The sequence below is a fragment of the Eleutherodactylus coqui genome, chromosome 11, assembly GCF_035609145.1.
Source record: "Eleutherodactylus coqui strain aEleCoq1 chromosome 11, aEleCoq1.hap1, whole genome shotgun sequence".
NCBI lineage: Eukaryota > Metazoa > Chordata > Amphibia > Anura > Eleutherodactylidae > Eleutherodactylus > Eleutherodactylus coqui.
Window position 1 is genome coordinate 7,505,968 of NC_089847.1, and position 21,035 is coordinate 7,527,002.

Sequence of the window (21,035 nt, forward strand, 5' to 3'; positions counted from 1 at the left end):
AGATTACACTTTTGTTGCATGCAGACGGCCCAATGTGCGCCAATTGTACTGGGCTCCTTCCTGGTGTGTGACACGTTGATGCAAATCCCTATCCATGTCAGCATGTAGCCACCAGCACTCAGGTTGATGGCGACTTCCTTACACGCGGTCCCTATGACAACACTTGTGTTTAGTTCCTCATTTCTCTATTCCTCTACTATTAAAATCCATGAAGAAAACTAAAAAAAATAATTTTTAATGACTTTTATTGAAGAAACAACCAAGTTTACAAGAAGCGCCGTTCCCTCCGCGGTGACGCTACAGACGGCGGTGCAATGACTTCCTAATACTGTTCAGGCCTTGTGCGTCACTCTCCGTGAGCGGCCGGATGTCAGCGTGATGAGTGATCTCTGCACATAGCGAAAGCCACCTTCTTCATTACAAAAGTCCCCAAAACCTACACTAGAAATGGCGCGGGGGCGCGGCCACGTCCACGGATCAAGGCACTAAACGCTCTCCTGACTAAAGCCCTTTAAAAAATAAATATAAAGGTGACCGTTAAAATACATTAAATATAAACTTTGCCCAGGATTCCCAGTGCGTTAACCCTTCATGTGCAGCACATGGCATTACAAGTGGTAAGAGGTGGGGTCCGAGAGATGGTCTAGGAGTGTCTTATGGGGGGTGTCATAACTTATGCAGCCAGCAGGGGGTGTACAGAAGGCTCGGAAATGTAAAAGGACTGTCCAGGATTAGAAAAACATGGCGCCTTTATTCCTAAACCAGCGCCACCACTGTCCACAGGTTTGGTGTGGTACTGCAAGCTCAGCCTCATTCACTGCAATTGAGCTGAACTGCAATACCAGAGACAACCCCTAGAGAGGTACAGCGCTGTTCTGGGAATGAAGCAGCTATGTTTTTTTCCTGCACCGCCCCTTTAAGCGCAGTGAAGTTACAAAGAACGATTTAGTATTGATGTTTGGCAACCGCTGCTCCGCTGCGGCCTGTGGGAGGCGCTGTGAACGTGTACCATCTGCATGTGGTCATGAGAAAGTAAGAGACCCAGAGGGGAGTATATCACATCACAGTGTTGGGGCGCTTTTTTGCGCCAGTATTGCGAATGAGTTTCCTGACCCGACCGCAGGTCTGCTGATCCCCGAGATGCCGCGTTTGGGTCAGTAGACCTGCGGTCGGGGCGGGACGCTCGCCCATAATACACGCAAGTGAAAGCGGCCTCGGGGTGCATCTGATCGCACTGGCAAATCTGCAATTTTCTATACAAGTATGATGCACTTAACGAGAAAAACGCATCGCAGCGTTTATACGTATGGAAGCAAAAAAAGAATCGCAGCGCATGAACCTCGCGTGTAGACGCACGCGCCATGCACTTTTTTGCTTTTGCACCCGTAAAGCGACCGTCCGCTTGAGGACAAACCAAGATGGCTGCCCCAATTCTCCCACTACTGCTTCTCTGATGAGCTTTACCGGCCAATCACAGCAGTGCGCGTCATGTAGCCGGAGAAGCGATGCGGCCATCTTGGTTTGTCCAGAAGCGGGCGGCCGCTTTAATAACTAGTGTTTAGGAACCCCGAAAATCACGGAAGTGCAGAATCCAAAAATTGCAGGAGCAGCAGCCATACACGGGTCTAAGAGGTCTGACCCCCAGGTGGTGGCACCTTGCTACCCCCCACTACCCAGTCTATGGGCGTCAGGCTCTGCCCCAGATTAACCCTCTCAGTGCACCTTCACTATACACAGATGAGAAGCAGCGGTGCGGCAGGATCAGTGGTTATAGAAGCTCGCAGGACGGGCGGCGGGTAAGGAGGACGAGACTCGGACAAATACACCTGCCTGGTGAGCCGGTCGGCTTCATCCAGTCCCAGCAAGGACAGCGAGCCGCGTTACAGGAGGGAGGAGACGGCCGGCCACCGCGGCCCATGTAGTGACAGTGCCGCCGGTCAGTACAAGGTAAACATAGGACGTGCGCTCCTCTGCCCGCCCGTCAGCGCATGTTGTGAGCGGGGAGCGCCGGGCGGCAGAGGCGCAGCGTCCGGAAGAGCTTTGAGTAACTTTATCTCGTGAGATACGTAAACCGTATCGCATCGCAGGGCCGCGATTCGTCAGCGGACGTATGAAGCTGCTCTACGATACTGGAGAGGTCATGTTAGGCTGCGTTTACACGGCTGCGTGCGCGAATAGTCAGACCGATATCGCAGTCAAACCCGCGATTTTCACTACGGCGCTTGTTGTGAGACAATGGCATGTAGCAATTGGAAAAACTAAAAACTGGCATTGCAGTCGCGTGAAACTGGCGGGTACGTCCGGGTGAGACGCCATTTTTTTTTTTATAACCCTCCATAGCGCATAATGGGCGCGCTTCCGTTTTTCCGTCTTGCACTACCGCGTGGCTGTGTAAATGATCCCAACGAGTTATTCTATAGCGCACCGGTTCTGCGTGGCTCGTAAACATACAGAACGGGCGCGTTTTAACCGCCGTGTAAATAAGCCTTTAGTCATTGGCGCATATTTTGCCGCTGCAGCCAACTTCTGACACTCTGTATATACGAGCCCCTCTGGATGCCTACATGGGGCACCGAGCAGACGGACCTCCGTAACTGCAGCCCATATAGTTACATTCAATCAATGTGATGTGCAAAACTATTAGCCACAAGGTGGCGCTGTACATCGTATACATGTTATAGCGTTAACCCCTGGAGTGCTGAGCGTAGGAGGGGCAAGAGGATCCAATATTAGTGATTCTGCATGGTACCATATAGAACGTCCTGCGCACCACGCGGCTGCCGTTGGTTAGCCGTGCCCACATGCAGGGACGCAGCTGAACCTGGTTTACAGTTAGTCGTCGACCAGTGGTGAGCTTGGTTTCCATCACTACTGGTGAGGAGGATATATATATATATATTAGTTTGTGCTGTTCTGAGCCGCACTTGTAAACGGAGAGCAGTTCTGTGTGCGCCCCTCCGCAGAGCGCCCATAGTCAGAGGTTCCAACCATCCGCCGGCTCGGCTACATCTTTGTTGCGAACGTACAGCGTTGCCGTGAGCGATGGCGAGAGCGGTCGTGGAAGCAGATCTCCTTGCGGATGGACGGTGCCTATAATGTAACATTGATCGGTGATGGCGGACAGTAAGCGCTGCAGTCCCATCTAGTGGCGTTTTCTGCTCCATTCATTGCATTGTCCAGTTGTACCATGCAAATAGGACCCTCTCACTGGGCTGCCATTCCGTATCCCACCACAGGGGGCAGCGGACTAGTATGTAAGCAGTCTATGCAGGAGTCGATCACACCGCCACCTCTGATGATTTGGACAGTCCCAGCGCCTGAACCAGATCGTCGCTCAACCCGCTCTTCAGGGTTCTTCTCACTGTAAGAAAAGGGTGTGAAAGTCAGTGGCGAGCGCACAAGACGACCAATCACCGGGGTGTGCGGACCCCGAATACTCAGCGCATCACTTAGGCTATTAAGGGCTCTGGTGCAGCCGGACATGCCAGGAGAAGTTTTAAAATTGTAATTAATCTCGCCAACGCGCTGCGGTAAAAATATGCGCAGAATCGACGCGCTGTGCGAAATTTAAATCCACAACACGCCAATTTTTTGGCGCAGATTTGCGCTGCGGACGCTGCCCTTCTCAAAGCGGGTCCATGCCACAGGTAACAAATGCATATTAAAGTCTCAGACTCTGCGCCTCATAGGGTGCGTCAACATGGCGGATAACGGCACGGAATCCACGCCAAAATCTACAGCCCATTTATTTCAATGGGAATCCGCGCGTCTGTCTTCACAACGCAGTTTTTCCGAAGGTGGATTTAAAATCCACATCGCGTAAAAAAAGAAACAGACGTGGCGTGTCGCTTCGTAAGGCGGTTTCTGTGTGTTTTTTCACTATTTACCAAATCAATGGAGTTCAAAATCTGCGCCAAATGCAAAGATTTTGTAATTGAAGTTCTCACCCTGTCAAACCGGCGGCGCGAACATCAGAGCTCCTCCCCACGGGCGTATATCAGGTCTATATTACATGTATCACGGACAGCACAGATCGCCATTGTTCGCATTGCTGTATTACAACCTGCATTTTTTTCCATATTACGGCCCAAAGTCGCCCATTCAAGTCTTAGAACGCAGTAATGCGCGGTCACGGCGGTTTTTATGCATGAGGCCAGGAGACGGTAAAAAGTGGGCCAACTAACGGTCTTCGTTTTTTTCACGCTGCGCATGTCACAAACAGAATGCATCCGCCCGTGAAGGGGCGCTGCGGTCGCTCATGCTGCGGGTCGGCTGCAGATTGCACCTCTTCGATTTATATTCAACTGAAAGAATGAAATCTGCCGCAGATCTGCTGAGTGCGAACGCTGATGAGTAGCGCAAATGTTGAGGATTTCCCACATGGAAGCGATTGCAGAAAATCTGCAGCCTTTACCAGTATCCGCATTAGGATGAGAGGATCGCCGGTCGGCGCCGCAGCGTGGAGTGACCCGTATCCGCGTGTAACACAAACCCCCTTATAGGCTCAGGATGACCTGGGTATCCACATGCTGATTACCCGATTGTTGGGCCGCCACTGACCCCGCCAAGTGAAGCAAGTCCAAGTGTAGCCCAGCAAGCAGCGATCACAGCGGATCCCCCTCAGTATGTACGGGCGTCCGGAGGCCACGTCCACAGCAGCTAACAGGTTAAACCACTGAAGGGGTTGTAGCAAGATCACAAGTGATCCCTATACACAGAGTAGGAGATAACGGACCGCTGAGACCTCCGCCGACCTGCAGAACGGGACCCCCATGCTTCTGCCCCTGGAATGACATCAGGATGAACGGAGCGCTGGCTGAGCTGGCACAGTTGGCGCTGCATTCATTACAAGGGCTGCCGAGTACCCCAGCCCTCCCGTCAGGAGGACGACACAGAACAGTGAGACCCCCACCGATCAGCAAGTTATCCCCTCTGGTTGGCATCCTGTGGGTCCTCTGCTGCAGCACCCAGTCACGCCTGACGCCTCGGGTGACGCCACATTAACCCTTTCCAATCCACTGTCTGACCTCTAAAGACATTCTGATTGAAGCCTGTACAGCTTCTGATGTCGGAAGACGTCCGGCAGGGTATTCTTACTGTAGATTACTGGCTGCTCTGTTGTTGGAGGCCTGTCCAGCATGTCCCACACTGCAGTACTGGCTCTAGCCAGCAGATGGTGCCATTGTATAATGGCAGAAAGAGAAAGCCTCCTAGGAAACCCTGAATCCAAAATTGGATTGCAAAGGGTTAATCGAAGGATGGATTTAAAAAAAATTATAAAATACGTTTTTTACTTTGGCAGCGCTATTTTTTTCTAAAACCTGCGGCGGGTTCTGGCGCGGTTCAGCTACGTCCGCTGTTGCTTGGCTCAGTCATGGTAGCCGAACAACAAAAATAAGTGAAGTGCCGGATCCGCCTGCGAACGGCTCCTGATGGCCGCCGTTACCTATACCGGGGTCTGTTGGGTTTCCATCTCGCCGTCCGGCGTTTTACTGCGCGCTGTACTCTGTGAGGCAGATGTCGGCACAAGAATCGTCCTGAGTCTTCATTTTAGGGCTTGTTCACACGGCCGTAAGCGCATTTTGGCCGCGCAACACGCTACATGCTTGCGTGACTGAAATGCGTTTATACCCGCGTATTTCACCTGTTCCGGTGCGTTTTCTGTGTGCGCAAATTAACTGTTTGTGCGCTCAAAAACATATAAATACACGGCTTTCTGCTTGTCGCGCACATTTACGCACGCCCAATGAGTTCCATAGGCTGCAGAGCGCAAATGCGAACAAAGATGGGTGAATGCTTACACGATCGCACATCACGTGAACGAACCTACTGGAATCAATGGGTTCTCTCGCTGCGTATTGTGCGCAGGTACATCCGCTCGTGTGAACACGCCCTGAGGGTCTTTTCTGTCTTGTTGGGCTTGCAAACAAAATCCGCCAAAAATTTTATGTGTTTTTTATGACTATTTTTGGGGTGTTTCCGGGTTTGCTGGTCGGATTATGGCCTTTCTATAGACAGAATGAGAACCGCACGATTCTTGTTTTCCCAAGCGAACCGGCCGGTCGCGCCATCAGCCGGTCGCGCCATCAGCCGGTCGCGCCATCAGCCGGTCGCGCCATCAGCCGGTCGCGCCATCAGCCGGTCGCGCCATCAGCCGGTCGCGCCATCAGCCGGCCGCGCCATCAGCCGGCCGCGCCATTAGCCGGTCGCGCCATCAGCCGGTCGCGCCATCAGCCGGTCGCCCGCTCGGGCAGCGCATTTCACTTCTCACTCAGTGTCATATTCCTGGGCGCTGCTGCCAGTTTTTATGCCGGGTGAATCTGAACCACCTCCCGATTTTCGTTTCAACGAGTCTGTGAACGATAATCATTCCGCTTAAACGCAGCATTAGACCCTCATTGTAACATTCGCAGATGTCGGCCCGCCCAGTTGTCAGGGTCTCCCATCACACACTACTCACAGGACTTCCGATTGGCTCTTGATCTCTTCCGTTCTTTGGGGGCCACTGCTCTTGGGTTTGGGTTCTGGGTCACCGACTGCACCAGTCTGTCCATGATTTCATCGGAGGCGTCTACAGCGGCCCCGCCTGGCTCCTCCTTATTGCCAGACAGGTCAGGGGGGCTCGTCCGGCCCAAGCCTGAAACAGAGGAGTTACATCAGAAGAACATCCTAGTTATAAGTGGAGCTGACGATCCCGCTGACAACTGCTAACAAACACCGTGCTCAGATCTAGTGTGATCCGAAGATTAGACGTCAGAGGTGCTAAAGCAATTGGATTCAAAATCCACAATTCTGAAGCTTCAGAGCTGAAATCACTCAGCATTCAGGGAAGTCTCAACTTTACGTCAGTCTGCACAGACTCATTTGAAAGGGGAAAGCTACCATATAGAAGCTCAGTAAGTTACTTGGAGTGCCTGGTATGTTGAGCTTTCTGCATGTTTCAAACAACAACCAGCAGAATAGTGAATGCAGCTCTGGAGTATAATACAGGATGTAACTCAGGATCAGTACAGGATAAGTAATGTATGTACACAGTGACTCCACCAGCAGAATAGTGAGTGCAGCTCTGGGGTATAATACAGGATATAACTCGGGGTCAGCACAGGATAAGTAATGTATGTACACAGTGACTCCACCAGCAGCAGAATAGTGAGTGCAGCTCTGGGGTATAATACAGGATATAACTCGGGGTCAGTACAGGATAAGTAATGTATGTACACAGTCACTCCACCAGCAGAATAGTGAGTGCAGCTCTGGAGTATAATACAGGATGTAACTCAGGATCAGTACAGGATAAGTAATGTATGTACACAGTGACTCCACCAGCAGCAGAATAGTGAGTGCAGCTCTGGGGTATAATACAGGATATAACTCGGGGTCAGTACAGGATAAGTAATGTATGTACACAGTCACTACACCAGCAGAATAGTGAGTGCAGCTCTGGAGTATAATACAGCATGTAACTCAGGATCAGTACAGGGTAAGTAATGTATGTACACAGTGACTCCACCAGCAGAATAGTGAGTGCAGCTCTGCAGTATAATACAGCATGTAACTCAGGATCAGTACAGGATAAATAATGTATGTACACAGTGACTCCACCAGCAGAATAGTGAGTGCAGCTCTGGAGTATAATACAGGATGTAACTCAGGAGCAGTACAGGATAAGTAATGTATGTACACAGTGACTCCACCAGCAGAATAGTGAATGCAGCTCTGGAGTATAATACAGGATGTAACTCAGGATCAGTACAGGATAAGTAATGTATGTACACAGTGACTCCACCAGCAGAATAGTGAGTGCAGCTCTGGAGTATAATACAGGATGTAACTCAGGAGCAGTACAGGATAAGTAATGTATGTACACAGTGACCCCACCAGCAGAATAGTGAATGCAGCTCTGGAGTATAATACAGGATGTAACTCAGGAGCAGTACAGGATAAGTAATGTATGTACACAGTGACTCCACCAGCAGAATAGTGAGTGCAGCTCTGGAGTAGAATACAGGATGTAACTCAGGATCAGTACAAGTAATGTATGTACACAGTGACTCCACCGGCAGAATAGTGAGTGCAGCTCTGGAGTATAATACAGGATAAGTAGTGTATGTACTCAGAGACTCCCCCAGCAGGTACAGAGCTCTGCAGTGACTGAGGAGCAGTTCTTACTTCGGACACCGCGGCTCCTGCGGGTGTTGGGCTCCGTGGAGGAGATCAGCATGTTGGTCATATTTTCGTGCCCCTCCTCTGATGATTGGCTCTTTAACCTGTTGCTCGTCAATGTGATGTTATTCTCAGTCGTCATTTTGGCTGTTGTAGCAGCGCTGGAAAACTTGGCGGTCTGTGAAGACGAGGTGTCATAGTTGGTGCCCCTTCACCGTGTTCAATCCCCCAAAGTACAATACTACATAAAGTGGGTGTTATTAACGAGTCGCTTTACCTCAGTGATCATCCTCCCTCGCGTCTTGTTCCGTTCTCGGTACGCAGCTCTCTTCTGTTTCTGCTGCAGCACTCTCTCACGCGCCGTCCTGTACTCCAGAGCGAACTCGCTGATTATCCGGCAGAATCTCGTTATCTTCATGTCTCTGGCAGAGGAGTAGGAGTAGCCGACGTACAGCAAGAAAGACCGAAACCTGCCGACAGAACAGAGGGCCGTCTATGTCTGGTGTAAACCGCAGCCGCGCACACTATGTGCTGATCAAGGCTCGTCTCCCGTTAACCCCCTGTCCATGTCCCGCTAGCTGTCACATCCGCACCATGAGAGGTGACTGCGCTATGCTGTTGCTGTCCATCCAGCCACCTCCACAGCTAGGATGCGGTGGGCACTGGGACGTGGCGAGGCAGGTCAGGGGCCCCTTGTTCTAGTAGGTGTGGGTCCCAGAGCGGCTACATGCACTATCAGACATTTATGGTATATTCTGAGGCTGAGATTAAAATATACCTTTATTTATGCCGCCTGCACACGGGCGGATCTGCATTGTGGAATCCAGAGCGGTCGTCCACCTCTGGATTCCGCAGCAAATACGGCCCATAGCATGCTATTGAAAAACCTGATTTTCTGCTTGTAGACGGTAAAAAAAAGAAAGAAAGTATGTGCGGACGCCAAAAATGCGGGATCCGACCCACCGGTCTGCAGGCGGCCTTAGCCAGATTAGAACTGGGGGCGCTGTTGCATAGTTGTATATGGAAATTATCTGCTGCTCACAGTGGCGAATTGTGGTACTGCAAGTAACTGCGCTTTCCGATACCCCGTTTAAACGTCTCCTTTAACGCCTCTATACATTGGCATCGTACAGAGGATATCCGCAGGGTTAATACTTTCCCTCTTACCGGTTAAGGATCCTCCGGTGCACGATCTTCAGGATGACTATTTTGTCGGTGCTGCTCTTCAGGTAGTCGGTCATTTTGTTCTTTAAGCCCGGTTTTGTCTCATGTTTGGCGATGACTTTAAGGCTCTCCCATGATTCCCGGCACCTCCTTTCCAGCTGCACCAGACTGTCTGCCAGGTCATCGAAATCCACCTGTTGAGCAGAAGAGCTTCTGGATGAGCACCAAGCCAAATAGGACGAGGGGCTCAAACTAAATACGAAAGCTGCAAGAGGCAAACAGGATGCAAACCCAATGTTTATTCTAAGGCTCTTTTGGCTTTATTGGATGACGATTCAATTCTTCGTCTTTTTCCCCAGAAATCTCTGCTTGCTTTCAGGGAATGGGAACATTCTTGTCCACATTCAAAGCCTGAAAACCCGTCCTGGGCTAATACTTCTCACAGCTGGGGTTTGTTACAATTGGATCCAGTCTAGACACTCCATCAGTAGTTCTAATCTCTCTCCTGTCCTGATAGTTTGCTACAATGTATCAGTGCAGGTAGTGCCCCATTTACAAGGGACGAGCTATCAGGCAAGTGATGCCCGATGTCCCAGTGATGGTCGCTCCTGTGCTGTTATACGGGTCGAGTATTGCTGGATCTCTCACACCGCTGACGGAAGGGACGGTGATCGTTCTTCCCCTGCCGCCTCCATTCACTGTAAGCAGAAAGTCGTTAAGAAGTGACTGACTGTTTACACTTAACGGCTCGTCGTTCAGTTTTCTGCCTGCATTTATATGAAACGCTTATCGTTCAAATTCCCGCGGGTACTGGAACGATTGTGAACGATAATCATCCCGTGTAAATGGGCTTTAAGATGTATCAGCCTGGAGTCCAGGATGTTTACTTCATAGATGACTGCCTGAGGGACCTCCTGAGGAAGCTTGGATGTGAACCATGTGTCGGGGTGCCGGTGGTAAGGTGGGCTTTATACATTATGTACTGCTGCTTATGTGTATACTTTTTTTTGAGCAGATCTATAATTCTAAGCACTGGATATGTTGTATGCCTCCCTTCCTTCCGCCTGTCTGCTGCACATTGGAGACTCGTCTCTGTTGTAATGTAACATCTTTTTAATTGTAATGAATAAAATATAGAAAAGTCTTTTTATAGAAGCTCTGCGTGCTGACCTATTATTTTTGGATTGATTGTGCGGCAGAGCGTGTGCTGCTGGTTGTGAGATGCATTACATTACATTCATTCATAGATGACTGTGCAGACTGCATACAAGTAGAACTCTTAGGCCGTATTCAGACTGCCGAGTGTGAGTAACGCCTGATCTGCTCAGATGCCACGCTCATCAGACAGCACACCAACACGCGTGTTCATGTACTGTCCGATACCCACAGGCAGTGGACATTGCATGTCCGATTTTGGGTCATGGGTCACACCAGAATGGGACATGCTGCAAGTGCTTTCATGCGGACTGTCAGTGTCAAAGTGCGCTGAATAGCTAAATTGGCTATAATGGGTCTTGTCTGAGAAATACATGGACAGAACTCGGACGGGAAAATTGGCCGTCTGATGGGGCTCTTAGGTAAAGTCCACAAGTGCCATAACGATGTGGAATTTCCGCATGGAAAATCAGAAGCATTTACAATACAAGCAAGGTGGAGGATATTAACAATCTCATCTGCACAGTGTGGAAAACATGTGTTGGGCTTCTGCAGCAGAAGCGATGGGTTATAAATCCACAACATGTGAATAGTTTGCTGTAGATTTCCGCCTTTGTAATGAACGCTGTGAATCAGTAGCATCAGGTGCAGATTTTACACTGCGGCCCGACCCATCTGCACCGACCTCACGGGTGCAGAAATCCACAGGAAATCCGCACGTTTGTCGCAGCTCCACAGCAGACTTCACTCCTTCAACTAAATTTAAAAGAGTCCTGCTTTTCATTGGCGTCTTTATGTTTGGGTTTCTCTCAGCACTACAGAGGGCTGGAGCCAAATCCTGTGTCCTCTAATGTATCCAGCCGTCCCTTGTTCTGGTACAGGGTAGTGCTGCAGGGGAGCGCTGGGGCTGCTGAAATCAGCTGCGGATAAGCGGCCAATTTTTAGTCAAAACCCGCACCGTATTTTGGTGCGGATTTCGACTCTGCTTATTCTGTGGATTTTGGTGCAGAAGTTTCCACTGCTGACCTCTGCTTCATTACCACTATGTGTGAACATACCCTAAAAGTGCGTTCACATGTAGTTGATCTGCTGTGGATATCATCCCTTCAATTTGTACCCAATGGAAAGGGTGAAATCTGCTTCAGATCTGCAGGAAAATTTGCAATACAATCATCCCCGTGTGAACGCACCCTAAAGCTATAATAAGACGGCAGATCCGAACACAGATTTAGCGTGAAATCTGCGCAGATTCTGCATCAACTCGAAGGTGAATCTGCATCTGAACGTTTACCAATCGTTTGAAGGGAAATCTGTAGTCTATACAGCGTGGATTATTTTTCATGTGCGAATTTTAAATCCAAGTGTGGGAAAAAAAAGTGAGATGTCACTTCTTGATGCGGAACCTGCATGGACATTGGCTACAATGAAAGGGGTTCATCCACATGTGGTTCCGCAGCTAAAAACAGCAGATTATGAGGGAAGTCTGTGGTGGTTTTTTTCTAAAGTGGATTGTGCTCAAACTAAAGTACAGTTAGTTTTGTGAGTAGGTCTGGGAAGGTTTTTCTGGCCATTTGTATTGCAGAGGCTGCTGTGATCACCTGATGGCCTTTTTGGACACTTACCTTGGACGATCGAGTAATGGCCGCAATTTCAGAGTACAGGTCGGAGGTATCGGGGAACTTCTCAATCACAATGTTACACATGTGGTGGAGGAGCGTCTGTCTGTGAACGGTGTCCTTCACCTCTGAGACTTTCTCCAAGTAGCTGAGATCAAAGCCCTTGGCCTGAGAACCAGGAGAGAAAACCACAGACACGTGTCACTGACTGTAAGAATGATATTGCCAATCAGTAAATTACAAGCATTTAGTAACGGTCTTCAGATAGGTCTGTGAAAAGGATGATGGGACACTAGGAGCGCTGAAGGGGTTGTCCTGGTGTGAACTATTTTTTTAAAACATGGGTGCACTGGTGTTAAAACAATAAAACCACCCGCTTGTTCCCCTGACCATCCAGCGTTGTTGTAGCTCCCATGGTCCTCCCGGATTTTGGTTATGGTTACCACCTGATCGTCGTAGTCAATCAAAACTCACAGCGCTGGATCACCGGGCAGAGGACTCGCTGTACAGCCGCTTTTATTGTTGTAACACACTTGTACCCGCGTTTATAAAACTAGACTGACCCGATCTTCACTACAGGAACATAAAACGATTGGAAAAATGGTTGTAAATGTTGTAAGAACTGACGAGCAGGCGATTCGGCTTGCACTGTTTGCCGTCCGCGGCTCGGTCTTCCACATTTTGGGAACATGGCAACAGTCAGACTGGTCAGCACTTGATATGAACGTCGCTCGGCAATGCTTGACTCTCCCTAGCGGTGCTGTTAGCTGAAGCACAATGGTGCTGCTAGACTTAAAGGGGTTGTCCCGCGCCGAAACGGTTTTTTTTTTTATTCAATAGGCCCCCCGTTCGGCGCAAGACAAACCCAATGCATCAGTTAAAAAAAAAACAAAACGTTTAGTACTTACCCGAATCCCCGCGCTGCGGCGACTTCTTACTTACCTTAGTAAGATGGCCGCCGGTATCTTCACCCACGATGCACCGCGGGTCTTCTCCCATGGTGCACCGCGGGCTCTGTGCGGTCCATTGCCGATTCCAGCCTCCTGATTGGCTGGAATCGGCACACGTGACGGGGCGGAGCTACGAGGAGCAGCTCTCCGGCACGAGCGGCCCCATTCAACACGGAGAAGACCGGACTGCGCAAGCGCGTCTAATCGGGCGATTAGACGCTGAAATTAGACGGCACCATGGAGACGAGGACGCCAGCAACGGAACAGGTAAGTGAATAACTTCTGTATGGCTCATAATTAATGCACAATGTACATTACAAAGTGCATTAATATGGCCATACAGAAGTGTATAACCCCACTTGCTTTCGCGGGACAACCCCTTTAACATAGGAACTGTGACCTCACCTGACGGTCATTCCATGTATCAAACTCAAATGTTATGGTTTTACGGCAGTGGTGAGGATGTCACGAATCTAATGACACCATAATGATGCTCCAAAGGTCACGCAAAGGGGTCAAAGTGTGGTGAAAGAAAAAACCTATAGGCCTTTGCATATTAGATAGGTCTGCACCCGGACAACCCCTTTAAATCTGACATCCAGTTTATGAAATGGTCTTCGTGATATCTGCTTGCTGCCAGTGAATGGAAACATTCTTGTTAAAATCAAGGTTGGATTCAATTGTCTCTGCTGTATACCATCCTCTATGAGCTGAATATAACCCCAACTCCAAAAAAGTTGGGACGTTGTGTCAAATGTGAATAAATGTGAAGAAGAAGAATACAATGACTTGGAAATCTCATCTAACCAGATTTTATTCACAAAAGAACATCAGAAGGAAGTGGGAGAGATGTCACCGTTTTATGTTAAATTAACTCATTTAGAAACTCACAAGTGTCGGGACCAAGGGTAAGAAAAGCCTGGAGAAGTAAGTGCTACTAATGAAAAACAGCAGGAGGGTCAATTATCTACTAAGTCACATGACTGTGTATATAAAGAGCCTGTTAGAGAGGCCGAGTCTCTCAGAAGCAGAGATGATCAGAGGGTCAGCAATCTGTGGAAAACTGAGTTTAACAATTGTGGAATAGCTTCAGAAACCAATTCCTCAACGTAAAATTGTGAAGACTTTAAATATCTCAAAATCCACAGTAGAGAATGTCATCAAAAGGTTCAGAAAATCTGGAGAAACTCTTGTGCACAAGGGACAAGGGTGATTGTCAATATCGGACGCTCGAGATCTACGGGCCCTCAGGCGGCGCTGCATTATAAACAGGCGTGATTCTGTAATGCAATCACTGCATGGGCTCGGGAATACTTCCAGAAATCACCGTCTGTGGATCCAGGTCTCCGTGTAATCCATACATGCAAGTTAAAGCTGTACATCCATAAATGCAAAGAAAAGCCAGACATCAACACAATCCAGAGACGCCGGCGTCTTCTTTGGGCAAAAGCTAATTTACAATCAACTGAAACAAAATGAGAAACTGTTCTGCGGTCAGAGGAATCATAATTTTAAATCCACAGACTCCGTGTCCTGCGGACTCAAGAGAAGAGCGACCATCCGGCTTGTTATAAGGGCATAGTCCTGCATCTCGGATGGCATTAGTGCCTACGGCGTGGGCAGCACACACATCCTGACAGGCACCATCAGTGCTGAGCCGTATATAGAGGTTGTAGAACAACATCCGCCCCATCCAGACAACGTCTCTTCAGGGAAGGCCATGTATATATCAGTAAGACAATGCCAAACCCCATACTGCCCCCATCCCTACAGCATGGGCCCACAGAAGAAGAGTCCGGGTGCTGCACCGGCCGCCTGCAGTCCGGACCGTCCACCAATAGGAAATAGTTGGCACATTATGAAACAGAAAATCCGGCAAAGATAACCGAGGACAGCGGAGCAGCTAGAACCCGCCATCAGACAAGACTGGGACAACGTTCCTCTCCCAAAATTTCAGTAATTGGTCTCCTCACTTCCCAGAAGAGGGAATACACAATGGTAGACACGGCCCCACTCCCACCTTTTGTGAGATGTGTTGCTGCCATCAATTTCATCATATAAATTAAACAACGCCCCTCCCCCCTCTGATGTATTCTATGTTCTACTGTAGATACAATATGGTAATATGAGGTTGCCCCGATCCCTCTCCTCTGCTGTTACATTGTATCAGTCCAGCATGTTCAGCTCAGAGGATTGTCTACACTGGATCCGATTGTAACGCCTCAGCTGTGACATGTATTTGGTCAGAACAGGTTTTGAGCCTCTGGATGTAAAAAAGAATGTTCTTATTCACCGACAGCAAGCGGAGCTCTTAGAAAGGGTTTGTTTCTCACCACTTATCGCATGTTGATTAAAAGGGTTTTCCAGGACAACCATTGATCTGTGGGGGGCCGCCACTCGGGAACCCCCTGCTAATCTGCTAAAATGAGACTGAGGTGACATAAGAGGTGTGAGAAAGGCATTCTGGGACATGGCAGCTTCTGCAATAAACAGGTAATATCTGTGTAAGTAGTACTTGTCCTCCGTCACCCCCTCCCAACGCTCCGGGAATAGATGCAGACGAAGCGACCGGTTGGGTGACTCAGAAGGCGGCAGACTTACGTTGGACCCGTTCAGGAAGTTTCCGACCGCCAGCAGCGAGGCCAGGATCACCTTAAACGTCTTATTCTTCGACAGCTGCTCCATTCCCAGCTTCAAGTCAAAGAGCGGCTCAGAGATTTCCTATGGGAAGAACCGCCAGGATGGTTAGTGCTCACCGTAGATTGTAAGCTCTGCTGCACAACCTCAGCCCTTCATTTACAGAGCGTGTACAGCCAAACTAATACAGTATCTGATAATACAGAAATTCTGCTAGTCCGGAACTTACGGGAAACTGTAACAATCTTTAGCCTTTTTTGCTATATATACCTACATATCGCATTCGCCGCCGTCCGCCATTGCTGATTATTTTATAACACAACTTCCCATAGACCTCCTGTTTATAGTTCTCTGCTCACATCCACTATACTTTCTATAAACAGGAAGCGTTCCTCCTCCGGGGGACACAATGCGGCTCATCTCTGGGGTCTATAATTGCATATTAAGCCCCCGCCCGCAGGGTGGAAGCAGACTCGCAGCTGCAGTGCGTCCCCCATCGCGCTCCCACGTGTAATTATCTTCCATACGGTATAATCTTCGTCCTTAATCCCCCTTCGTTCTTTAGTCTGTGAGAAGTTTCCGGCCCCCGGAAGAACTGAGGGAGATCACTTGGAAGTCTCAGCGCAGCAGATCCCCCGCGGCCCGGACGCGCTTTCTTTAAGAAAACAGAGCTATAATAGTAGAACCTACAACGAGGGACGGGAGAGCGCTGTCCTCTCTTAAAGGGGACTTCCCATAATAGGGCGATACCGTATAATGTGGAAGGGATGCGAGTCTGCACTCACACCCAGCAGTGTCTTATGGGGTGTCCCAGAATACTTAAAATCCTTCCTTGTCCTCATCTTATACCAATTTCTTCTCCAATCACACCCAAAGAGCAAGCAAATCATCTCTTCTCGGAGTCTGTCTGCGATTCATCTGCACTCTGTAGACAGTCATGTGACCCAAGGGTCCTTTTACACCACATGATTTGTTCGAGGTGATGACCGTCGATCAACGAGATCTGTGATCATTATACTGGCTTTCACACAGGCCGATTCAGACAGTTTGGGGGACGACTACTCATCCCCCATCCTGCTTCATCTGTGTCAGCAGCACATCCCCCATTACTGCAGGTAGATACAAGGACCTTAAAAAGAAACCCGTCCTCCCTTTTGGCTATACTAACCCAAGCACAGCGTTGGAATGATCACCGACATCTGTTTATTTTGCCCGGGCCCTTAATTAATCGATACCTGAAGAATCACATTTCCTTGCAGCATGTAAATTAGGCGGGCCGGACCTTCTACTTTCTGCCGGCTTTCCCCATAAGTCCGCCCCACTCTCTTCCTATGATAGTATGTCATACATGCAGGAGAGGTGCGGCAGAGCGGACAGCACCTGTTAAGTGATGGATTGCCTTTTTTTTTATGCAGCTAGGGCTTATATTTCAAGCTCCCCCTAAAATCCTGGCAAAAGAGCGCTCCAAAATCGCAATATCGCCTAGAGAAAATGCAGCGATATCACACAGATGCTGTGGCCCGTGTGAGAGAGGCCTTGTGTGGATGATGTCTAGTGCGTCATAGGAGGAACAAAAGTGGATATTGGGCCTCGTGTGGTGCAGAGTGTAAGCTCTCGCTCACGACCTGAAGGTTGCAAGTTCAATCCCCGAATGGTTCAGGTAGCGGCTCAAGGTCGACTCAGCCTTCCATCCTTCTGAGGTCTGTAAAATGAGCCGGTGGGGGGGTAATAAATAAAAAATTACCTGAAAGCGCTGCGGAATAAGTTGGCGCTATACAAATACCAAAATTTTTCATTTTATGTATTTACATGCCGCGCGGGAACCTGGATTCCTCAAGTATGGATTTACAAAGAACCATAAAGTTTTCTCAACAGAAGTAGGTGATAATTCTAACCCGCTGCTTGGCTTAATAAAGCTACAAAGTGCTGACAGGTTCCCTTTAACAGTGCTGCTCCCACAATGCACTGCTTTCTCCTAAGATATTCCCCACTGTTAGAAATAGGATGTGGGTAAGTACCTTCTGCGGGTGTTCTCTGGGACCATATAAACGTTTGCTGAAGCACAAGATACATGACATACAACTGTGTTTTCTTACACCAAAACCTCCAATTGGCCGACTCATTGGGCCATCCCCAACGTGAAAGTGGCTTGCCCAAACCAGAGAACCCTTAAACCAAACCAAGCACCCCACAATATCATCTCTACCTTCTCCATGGTCTCGTAATCCAACTTAAAGGCCCAGAGCTGGAGGCGGGAGGTCAGGCCGCTGATGGAGGACAGGGTGAGGAGGAACTGTTCTGCCGATCCCAAGGGCACATCGGGGTTGGCGATCTGAGCCTCCTGGATCTTCTGCTTTTCCTCTTCTGTCGGGACCATTGTGAGGATTTTCTGAAACAAGAGAGGAACATACGTTTGTATATAAGACTGCAGCAGAGGAGACGCGACGCGGGATCTGGAGGTGGGCGCCAGGTTACCTCAATCCCCTCTTTGTTGATAGCATACTCGTCAAAGTTCAAGATGGCCGTCTTGATGATGTGGACTGTGGGGAGCACCGTGAGGCCGATGTTGATGGCGTTGCTTCTCTTGGGGTCCAGGACAACCAGAGCTTGTTTCTTTACATCTACCCCTTTCTGTAACAACATTGTAATTGGGGTTAAATCACAGTCAGGAGCCGTCACATCGTTAAGACAGACGATAGCGGGTAGACCGGCGAGGGTCCGAGCGCTGGGATTTCCACCGATCTCTAGGATGAAGGGCAAGCTACGATTTTCGAACCCACAAAAAAAAAAAAAAAGTCAAAACATCGTCATCAGCATCAGCATGCCTCGCTTGACTGCGTTTAACCCATTATAGTCTATGGACCCATGAAATGCTACATTTTCATCATGTGCGTTTCACGGATGAACACATGCCCGCTTTGACAGCCGCTAATGCGGGGAAAATCACCGTCACAAAAAGCCCTGCAACTATATAATAGACCTTTTTTTCCAATGCTTTGCCATTTTCAAAAGCGGTTTGTTACAATGTATCCAGCAGAGGACAATGCCCTGTGAGCTGAACACACCAACAGCACAAACCTCTCTCCTGTCCTGATAGTTTGGCTGTTGACTGATCCATTGTAGCAGAGAGGATTGTCTGGACAGGATACAATTGTAACAAACCCTCAGCTCTGCACAGTATTAGGGCGGTGCAGGTTTTCTGTCTCTGTATGTAAACAAGAATCTTCCTATTCACTGACGGAGATCTTGAACAAGGTGAAGAACTGATACAATGTATATTAGAGCTGCCCAACTGATTATTGACATGTGGACCCCAGTGTATGCAGTGAAGGGTCTTTCACATGGGCTGATTATTTATTGGACCCCCATCCTTCCTCCGAATGCTGTTTGCTTGGCAATCAGGCCGTGTAAAGGAACCAATGATCAGATGAGTGAACAGGGTTATGTACAGCGAACACATGGGGGAGGGGGGGGGGGGGGGAGTAATTGTGGTGCTGATCGTTTTTTTTTTTTGTTTTTTTTAATGAAGCTTTTATTGAATTTTCTTGACACTAGTTTTAAGTCCCTTAAGGGGACTTGAAGATGTGATCATTCAATCGCTAGGATAGTACACTGCATTACTTATGTAGTGCAGTCTACTAAGCCTATAACAGCAGCCTATTTGCCTGCGGGAGGTAGGGTCTAATAGGCTGCATTACATGGCAGACATGGAGGTTTCCAGCTGCCACGGGAACCCGTTGGTACCTTACGATCACACTGTGGGGTGCCAATGGGTGACAGAAAGAGCCCCCTCCCACTGTCATCTGCTTACACGCTGCAGTTGCTATTGATTGTATCATGTAATAGGTTAAATTGTCAGGATCTGAGGTTATTCTGCTACTGGCAGTTAGAGCAGGAGTCGGGCTGTCTACTAGTAGTCAGTCAAGCCACTACTTTAAAAAGATGTATTTTTTGGTTTAAAGCCCATTAGTGAGGTCAGTAAAAAGGTGTATTGCTGCCATGAAGGGGTTAAGCCAACACGCGCAGCCAGCTTTGGATGTAATAAACCTCAGACGCATTCACCTTGGACGAAACGAGTTCTTTGGCTTTAGACTCAAAAAGATGTTCCAGTTTCTCGGTGTCCACGCTGATCTTGTCCAGCGACTCCCACAAAGTGCTTTTGCCGAACTTTCCCCGGCTGTTGCACTCCGTGTCCTTCACCTCCTTCCAGAACAGCTTCACCGTCTTCCTCTTCTTGTTCGCAGTTGTATTAAAATAGTCCTGTGAGACGGGGCTGAAGCTGGGGGGAGCGGGAGGAGGTGGTGGGAAATGGGGACCCCTTCCTAGAGGTGGTGGAGGGCACACTGGAGGCGGAGGGATGGGTGAAGGAAATCCGGGACAACCACCAAACGGCGGTGGAGGAGGAGGGGGTGGAAAGGGCAACCCTGAAATGGACGGTGGAGAATGATTGACGTTGGATCCTCGAGAAGATGAAACGGTTTCTGCGACCTCGAAATCAAGGACATCGAAATCCTCCTCCTCACACAAGTCCGTGAAGTCCAAGTCTTTAATCTTCAGGTCCAGCTCCTGGGGCTGCGGCGTTGGCTCCCACAGAGTCTCGGCGGGCTTTTTGAAGGGGGTCATGAGGGTCTTCTCCAGGTTCTTGGCGTTGGTTTCAGCATCGATGCTGTACTGGGCCCTCACACCTTTCCGGGAGTCGGAGCCGTTCTCCACGGGCACTTTGGTGGGGGAGATCTCAGGTTCATAGACTTCCGTCCTGGCTGCCGGAGATCTCCTCTCTTTCGGTGGCTTCCCTGGGTCCGTAGAAGCCGCGTTCTTTGCGTTGAGAATTTCTGTGTCTGCGTCGCTCTGTTTCTTAGTATATAACATGTCCAGCATAAATTTCTTCGAGCTGCTGCGGTCAGTGGTTGGGGGAGGGGAGACGCCAGGACTCGCTGGAAGGAGAAGAAATGGGAAATCAGTAACATGGAAATGACCTGCAGGCTGTAGAATCATTCCTGGTCCACGATGGACGGCATTATGACCGGATACGGAGGAAAGCCCATCAAATAAAAGGAGGAGACATCTCTAGGGTCCGATTCCTCCATACATTTCAGTATATACAAATCACAAGCCGGCATAAGTATATATTAGGGGTGGAGGACTGGTGGCCTTCAGGCATTATTTCACCAGACATGGCAATGAGTGATGGACTCATCCTCCACAGCGCCACCTATTGGAATAGTAGCTAATCTAAGAGTCACTATACCTTTCAATGGGCCCTGCAATATGACCAGGGATCTGAGCTACACCACCAAGTACAGGCAGCTGTTCGGGGTTCTTGCCCCTCATCAGATCACAGTAAGGTCCT

At 49.1% G+C, this 21,035-nt stretch overlaps 1 protein-coding gene across 3 annotated transcripts in view; it reads right to left on the reverse strand.

The window, feature by feature from the left end:
* Positions 1-228: 228 nt before the first annotated feature.
* FHOD1 (formin homology 2 domain containing 1) overlaps positions 229-21,035 on the reverse strand; it is a 131,746-nt gene continuing 110,939 nt past the window's right edge. For all 3 annotated transcript variants that reach the window (XM_066583139.1, XM_066583137.1, XM_066583138.1), the window contains 10 exons: positions 19,748-20,619; positions 18,161-18,316; positions 17,892-18,074; positions 15,650-15,769; positions 12,105-12,266; positions 9,331-9,521; positions 8,441-8,633; positions 8,170-8,341; positions 6,461-6,637; positions 229-3,361 (listed from right to left, as the gene is read on the reverse strand). In XM_066583139.1, coding sequence (XP_066439236.1) covers positions 3,279-3,361; positions 6,461-6,637; positions 8,170-8,341; positions 8,441-8,633; positions 9,331-9,521; positions 12,105-12,266; positions 15,650-15,769; positions 17,892-18,074; positions 18,161-18,316; positions 19,748-20,619 — 2,309 coding nt within the window. In that variant the 3' untranslated portion in view covers positions 229-3,278. The remainder of the gene's footprint in view (positions 3,362-6,460; positions 6,638-8,169; positions 8,342-8,440; positions 8,634-9,330; positions 9,522-12,104; positions 12,267-15,649; positions 15,770-17,891; positions 18,075-18,160; positions 18,317-19,747; positions 20,620-21,035) is intronic.